Here is an 8,547-nt window from a genome sequence, read left to right on the forward strand (position 1 = left end):
AAAAACATTTAAGACTTTACTTATTTTAGACTCAGCATTTAGCATGCCAATAACTCTATATAAAACCTTGTTGGCTGCACAATATTCTCCCACAAACAATCAACAACAGAACAACTACTTCTTCAAACAACAACAGATTCAAGTTCATAGTTTTTTTTGGTAAAACAGAAATGGCCTACCACTCTTCTCAAAATTCCCAACCTGCTCTCCCTATGCACCTATGTTTCTTCTTGCTCACCTTGTTCATGTTCCTTAGTTTCTCATTTTACTCAAGCTACGAGCCAATAATGGAGAGTTTCATGGACCAAGTGAAGTTGGTTCTAATGGTTTCTCCCCTTCTGCTTCTGCTAGTTGTGCACTTCCTTTGCAACTATGGAAGTGGAGGGGTTTTGTCTTCACTGATTCCTCTTCCAGAGAGAGAGTCACTGCACAGAGCAGGTGGAACTCCTTGGGGTGTTGGCTTGGTTCTTGTTCTTCTTCTCTTCATGGTGTCTTACCAGTCTTCTTTCCAGGAGCGTTGGTTTCCTCTGCTCACAAGGTGAAAAGTTTTGGGTTCTTAGTTTTTTTATCCGTAAAGTTTAAAGACAACAATTGAGTTAGATTCTTGATTGGGGTTCTTAGTTATATGGTAACATGGCATGGCATGGAACTTTGTTTGTAATTAGTGTAATTTAGTGAGTTCTCAGGGTTTTTCAGATTTCATTTTTTTTGTATTTATTTGTTTTTGTTGAAATTAAAGGGATATATATATATATATATATATATGGTGTACTGTTCTTGCAATATATGAAACTGTGATTTTCAGTTTTTTGGCATAGAGACCTTTTGTACAACTAACCACTAATCTGTGACTATATATGATCGAGTTCCTTCTGAATTATGATGTTTATACAGTCACATAGCTTGAATTTTTAATTAAGATTAGTTTATAAACATTAGTTATACTTCAGCCCATCAAGAAAGATAATTAGTAAGTCAGGTTCAATCAAAGAAGAGTAGGGGTAATAATAGGTCAGGTCAGACTAGATTTTAAAAGGTCTGAGCCTAACCTACGATGAATCTTTGAGGCCTGAGTCTGGCCTATAGCCTATCAAAGACTTTTATTTTGACTCGGCCTAACCTTTTTAAAAGTCTGGTCTGGCCTGATAGTATTTTTAAAAACCTTCTTCACAATAAATATTTAATATTTTATGGAGTAAGAATGTAACCGGAAAGTTAAAAAAAAAGGAAAGTCAATCAAAATAATGAGGAATATAAAAGGGCATATGACTCACACCTAAATTGTAATTAAAGTCCTTGATTATAGGAATAGAAGTTATGTAGCAGTAAGGTGTAATCAAAGTCTGATAGTTTTAAAAAAAAATTAATTATATCCAAAAAATAATATTATATATTGATACCCAAAAAATAATATTAATATATATATATATAGGCTGACCTATCAGACTTATAAGGCTTTTTAATAAGTCTAAGCTTGGTCTATTTAATTTAATAGGCTTTTAAAAAAGTTTGAGTCTAACCTTTTAATTAAATAGATCAGTTCAGATCAGATTTTATGTAGGTCAGATCGTAGGCCTCTGTAGGACAGCCTGACCTATTCCCACCCCTAAAGAAGAGGATCCTACTTTAAAAGATGGAATTCTATTGATTTAACAAGGTGTTGTTAATAGTTGCCTTCAATCACTTGTTAAGAAATAAAAAAAAATGATAAGTAAGTGGAAGATAATCAGAATTAGATTTAATCTATTATTAATTATAATTCCAAAAATTTAACTGTCAACTGTCATTTAATATTTTAAATTCCTTAAAAGGAACTAACTTTGGTAAACTTGTTAACTGCTTTTACTTATAATAGGCCAATAAATGTAAATATATCGTACTCTTGGAATTTAGATGCTCGCTTGCAACTTATACGTACAAGTACCTTAATAAAGTCAAGTATATTTAGAATTTAGAATAGTTTTATCATTTCATCATTAGTTCATACACTTACTTAACACTCGTTAATTTTTTTTTCTCTATCTTCTTAGAATATCACATTATCTATTATTATATTTACATTCTCTTCTTTCTTTTTTTCTTTTGAGTGCCAACTGGTATATGAGTGTGTCCATAGATTATTTCCCTGGAATTTATATTTGTGTTAACGTTAATCAGTCATCCTGATTTACAAAATAAGAGTATACAAAAGACCTCTGAAGTGTTTTTTTTTTTTGTTTATATTATCTCGTCTGTTACTCACATTGCATTTAAGTTTATAGATTCTAAGTTCTAACTATATAAATATGGTCTAGTTTAATTAATTATATATGATAATTATGATGCATCCACACAACTTGTAGTTGTACATGCAACATGAAATTAGAGTTGTATCATTTGCTCAATCCATATCAGACTTGTGTAATTTACACTTTATAGCATGTTTCAAATGTCCTTTCTGTAAGGGGATTCGCTTTTTTTTTTTCTTTTTTTCAGAAGTTATTATTTCAAATAACGGGTAAAGTTAAGCCATGTTGTTTGAGGGAAGGTTACGCATATATAGTTCATTGTAAGGCCAACAAAGAATATTCTTCATCAAATCAATTCACCAAACTGGGACGTAGGTTATCAAATCAAGAATCTGAAAGGGAATCTTGCCCTTAATTTTTTTTTTCCTTTTCAAGTAGCTAGTTTGCAGAAATGACACATCACATGCTCTTCTGGTCAAAGAGAAGGAAAAATTACAACATTAATTAATTGTCTGAATATGTTTTCACATCCTTGTAATATTCTAATCCAATAGTACATAAAAATAACATATACATAACGGCATAAATTAAATATGAATTATCTAATTGTTACAATACTTCAAAGAATTTAATGCAGACCTTCTTATTTACATTATTTAAATTATTTTAGGATGATTATTTAAAAAGTTAATAAATTTATCTTATATTATAATTAAACTGTGATTGAATAATTATATAAAAAATAATTATACGGTAAGTATATAATCATTTTTCTCTACTTTAAAATAGAGCAAATTATAACAATATTTTTTGAAGCTTCGTGTAATTACACAGACAATTTATGTTTTTTTAACCATTACTTTCACATCCTTTATAAGTTGTACTGGTGTAAGGTTCGAGGAAGTGTCAGTGACTTTCAAATGTATAAGAAATTGTTGGTTTAATTAATGTTTTCGAACTTTTTCATTAAAGGGAGATTAATGTAGAAAAATAAAATGATGAAATTACGTGTAATTTGATAAAAGCTAAAAAAACATGTTGCGCAAGCTGTTAATTTGCTCTTTAAAATTAGACCATCAAATTTAATTATTTGCAAGAATGCATGAATTTCTCATCTAAAGCCAGGCATATGTATCAATCTAAGAAAACGAAAAGAGCATGTTTTGAGAAACTAATTTCTTTTTAATTTCAATCATAAAAATATTACTTTATTTTCATCTTATTTTCTTGTTTCAAAGACTTGCGTTGGAAATAATAAAAGTATCCCTGTTATATATTTTCACTAAAAAAATTGAGAATAAATATAAACAAATCATAATTAACTATAATTAATCTAAAGGATTGATGTAGTGATGTAAATTTTCATTATATTTATATGTGTGAGATAATGTATTTAATTGATGAGAAAATTCATGTTGAATTCTGATCGTAAACAAAACAAATTTTTAGGTTAGCGGGAACCTCACATTGCCAAAGGAGTTAATCTATGATACATTGAGTTGGGGACAACGTGATATCCAACACAAGACAATAAATAAAATAAAAAAACTTTTAGCCAAACTTTTTGCAACGATGTTGGCTGTGCTATGACTTGTCACAAGCTCTTGTGCGTCCGTTAGTGCAACGATGTTGGCTGTAGTAATTTGGGTTTTTGGTCATATAAGATATATTCTTTTGTTTATATAGTTGGACTTTTGATTTTTTAGGTATTATATTATGTGTGATTTAGTCCCTCTATATATATTGACAGGTTTCAATTGTATTAATTAGATCACTTAATAATATCATGGTAGTTGATTTGACTTGTCCATGTAGTCTTGATGTTGTAGAAAAAGATGAAGGGAAAAAATATAAATTTGTATGTAATATAATATAATATAATATTTTATTTTATTACATAATTTCTTTTCACAAAATAAATTGTCCATATTTTCTATGAAAGATTGGTCCTTATATAGTTTATTTTATTAAAGTCTTAGTCCTAATAATTTGTCGACGCTTATTGGAAAATGAAAGTCTTATTATATAAAAATTGGCATTAACACATTGATTTAATTTCTATGAAAATTTTATTTTATTTTATTTATTTGCTGTATTTTCTTTCATTATAATTTTTTGAGAAAAATTTCACAGTGGTGCTGTTATATTTTATGATTTTACTATCTTAACAATTTATCGAACTCTTGTAATATTTCTAAAATTCGGGAAGAAAGACTAACTTTTATCATTAAATTTAGTTCCTACTCATTATTTTCTTTCTTTTTAGTGTGCAATGCATATTCATTTCCGACTAATATGTAATTCTAATGTGTGATTCATTAAACATTGCTAAATGTAATACATATATATGGGTGGGTTTGGTTGTAAAAAATAAGACATAAGTCTCCTAATTATTATTAGTTACTTTACTTAAATTTACAATAATAATATTTTTGAAATGATCAAATAGATATTTATTTGATAAATCGATAGAAATTTATTATATTAATATTAATTATTAATTCCTATTTTGTACTTTAAAGGTGATCCATTAACACTCTTTCTCTTTCTTTTTTTTGTTGTGGTGGAGAATTTATTAGGTTTATTGAGACAGGCGGTTGGTAGGGGAGACTTCTCCTGTGTAGGGGTTGGAAAGAAGGATGTAAAAGTGTCAATGCTTCAGTTTACGCATGATACTTCGATCTTTGCAAAATCGAATTTGAAGACTGTCATTTGCATTAAAAGCATTTTGAGATGGTTTGAAATTATGTCCGGGTTTAAACTCAATTTTCACAAGAGTAGTCTCATAGGGGTGCAAGTGGAGGAAGGTTTGGTGAAGAGGTTTGCTAATCTTTTGAATTGTAGGATCTCCACTCTTCCCTTTGAATACCTTGGAATTCAGGTTGGAGCTAATCCAAGGTCTCAATTGGGGGAACCTATCATTCAAAAGATCAAGAAGAGGTTATCCACTTGGAAGCAAAAACAACTCTTCTTGGGAGGTAGAGTGTGCCTTATAAATTATGTGATTTCGACTCTCTTCCTTTTTTCTTTTTTTTTATCTATCTTTCTTTAAAATGTCATCTTTGGTGGAAATAAGTTTACAAAGGATAGTGAGTTTACAAAGACAATTTCTTTGGGGAGGTGGCTTGGAGGGAAATAAGTTGGCTTGGGTCAAATGGGAAAAGATTTGTACAACTAAAGAGGCTGGCGGGCTTGGCATAAAATTTTTGTGGCTTTTCGATGTAGCCCTTCTTTCTAAGTGAAAGTGGAGGATGTTGAATTCTCAACAAAATTTATGTTGCAAGGTGCTGAAATCGAGGTATGGAGATTTTATAGGATGGGGTGGATGTAGAGTGGCGGGAAAAGCTTCATTTTGGTGGAAGGATATATCATCAAGGTAACCGAAGGAGAGTGTGGTTGAAAATAACTTGGCTGGACATGTGGGTAAGGAATGCTATGCTGAGATGTGGAAACGCAAAAGAATAAGTATAATTCCGTCTACTTGAATTCACAACAAAAAAGATATATAATCTGTGAGATGGGAAATTGGATAAATGGTAGGTGGAATGACACTTTATTTGGAGACACAGATGGTAATCTTAGAAGAAGGCATATCCAGATTCAAGACAATGATTTCTCTTGTTTCATTTTGTCACTTGGAGAAGGAAACAACCCAATAACGATCTATTGTTTACTTGTGATTTTGCAACTGGGATTTGGAATACTCATTATATATATTTTTTATTTGCTACGATAAAGAGATAATATAATTTATAAGTCAAATATTTATAGTATATACATGTTTTTTGTTTTTCATACAATGAAGATATAATGTAGTTTGTGAGTTAAATGTCATAATTCTATAACCAGCATTCGTCATAATAAAGAGATAATGTGATTTATGCACACATAGTAGAATGAAAGTTTTTGCAAAATTTGTTATTCTTGAATATGGGTTTGAATGTGTTTCTAAAAGTTTCTAGGAGAGTAAACAATAATTTCTAAAAGTGAGTTGCACTTATTTCACTTTTATTTTATGTCATTTAAATTCTTTTTGGATGTAAAAATGTATGATATGTTTGTTTTCTCCTTCTTGTCCGTTTTGTATTTTATGTTCTTACTAAGTCTTCATGACTTACCCCTTTCTTTCATCCCCCCTCCCTCCTCAGATACACAAGTGGTTGAGTAGCTAACTTCCTAGGATTTGTTGATTTATCTAGGAATTTATTCATTTTTTTGGTAGGCCCCCATTATGTATGATGGAGAGTATAGGTGCCACTATAATGTAGTTGTAGGGATATGAGTAATAATAGATATAGAAAAATCCATTTATTTTGAGATATAGATGATCCTACCTTAATGATATTTTGAGACACTTTGATTATTTGTGTGTGCGTGCGTATGTGATAAAGATAAAAATAAAAATATGAAGATAAAAGAATTGTTAAGTCAAAAGAGATTTATGTCTTGAGATAGATCAATGCACTTAATTATTTCGATTAAATGCAAATAAAAATAAAGACTATAAGTTGCGTCTTATGTGATATCAAACTATGCTTTATGATTCTTCGTCAGATTTTTCAGACACAAAAGCAGGTTTAAGTCATGATATGATACATCATTAAATAAAACATTTAAGACTTCATTAATAATCTATCTGAAATTCATTTTGTAGGAACTGTCTTACAAGACATCTTCTTAGAATCTATCCAGTCCCATAAAGAATAAATGAAATTCAAGTTTTGAGGAGTTGCCAAACAACATCAAAATACATGTTCTATTATGACAAACCTGCTCAAACTCAATGGGAGTGATTTTCTGTTGTAGTATTCAACACGAAAGCAAACAAGGGTGACTTTTCAGCATGAAGAAGTATGTGTATTTAATGCAAACATTAAATGCTTCAATGACCACAAATTTTAGACATGACCTCAAGAGAAAAAATCTATCTATTTAAAGACAACGGACATTTGAAGATGCAGTCTTATAATTATCAGGAGATTTCAAGAAATGGATTACGAACCTACGTGCAATCATTCAAATTCTTTTTGTAAATAAGTTTAATGTATATTCTTGTAAAGTTTGAAAAACTATCAAAACTTCTTAAACACCTTGAGAGAAAAGACTAAGTGTGTTTATGTTTCATATTCGTCAATAAGACGATTAAGATTTAGTTAATGAGTCAATTAAGCAACATATCTTTTGATTTGTGTAGAGCCAATAGTGACTTATTATCGAATTGAGTTTCAAACTATTTTTGAGTTGATTTGATTCATTGTCATCCTATATATACATATATAAGATATTTGATATAATTGTAAATAATTAATTTGTATATTAGATAGATTTGTGGGACATATTTCTAATGAGATTTTTAGCCATATCACTCATGCATATATTCATGTATTTGTGAAAAGATCAAGGCTTAAATATGTTAGTGCTCCATGCAAATTTTATTTTTGATTCTTAATAATTTTTTTCTTCATTTTTCTCCTTGACATATGAAAAGTTTTGATTTTGATTTCTTAGGATTTCTATCTTAACTAATGACATAGTCATTAACTTTTTAAAAATATGAGTTGGGACGGTTTCAAAAATGTCATTTTAAAATTAAAGCTACAATTTATGACGATTAAAAATCGTTAAAATCAACTAAAGTAAAAATTATGCAAGTAAATGTATTGATTCACCCAAACAACTCCATTTCCTGAAACTCCTATTAGTTCCTCAAACCATACACGCACACTCTTGTTCCTCTCTCACTTTCACTCTCCCCGTGATGGAGAAAGTCGATAGCTTCGCTTCCACATCGGAGTCAGACTCCAACGACAGCCATCACCTCAACCCTCCCTCCCGCATCACCCCTTCATAATAAAACATCACATCTATCTCGTCGACCTCGATCAATGCTCCTAACAAAGAAATCCTAAAGACGGAAATCAAAAACAAAAAATCTTAAATATCAGAAAGCAAAAACAATTTTTTTTTTATCATAAATAAAAAATGAAATTCGAATATATATAAAAAAGTATTAACATATTTAAGCCAAAAATCAATAACAAAATAAGATTATTCTTTTCTAAATTAGAGTTCTTTAGTATACTACCTAATCGTCAAACATTAGCTCAAAGTAGTGGCCAATTATGTATTTATCCTGTGGACAAAGTTGAATCCCTTGCCCGACAGGGAAAGGTTTATTCAATATTAAACGACATTGATTTTTCTTTTCTTTTCTGTTTTTCAAAACAGAGCGGCAACTAATACCAAAATGTTACTCTCAAATAGTTCATTCAACTGGATATTTTGGTACAAACATTCAACTCAAATTAAATTAGTAGTA

The 8,547-nt window shown here is 29.9% G+C and overlaps 1 protein-coding gene across 1 annotated transcript; it reads left to right on the top strand.

Moving 5' to 3' along the window:
* The first annotated feature begins 45 nt into the window (after window positions 1–45).
* Window positions 46–815, top strand: LOC114422711. Its single transcript, XM_028389199.1, has one exon. It carries the CDS (start codon window positions 171–173, stop codon window positions 540–542), a length of 372 nt encoding a protein of 123 aa, XP_028245000.1. The 5' UTR covers window positions 46–170; the 3' UTR covers window positions 543–815.
* The last annotated feature ends 7,732 nt before the right edge of the window (window positions 816–8,547 follow it).

This window comes from Glycine soja, chromosome 8 (genome assembly GCF_004193775.1).
Source record: "Glycine soja cultivar W05 chromosome 8, ASM419377v2, whole genome shotgun sequence".
Lineage (NCBI taxonomy): Eukaryota > Viridiplantae > Streptophyta > Magnoliopsida > Fabales > Fabaceae > Glycine > Glycine soja.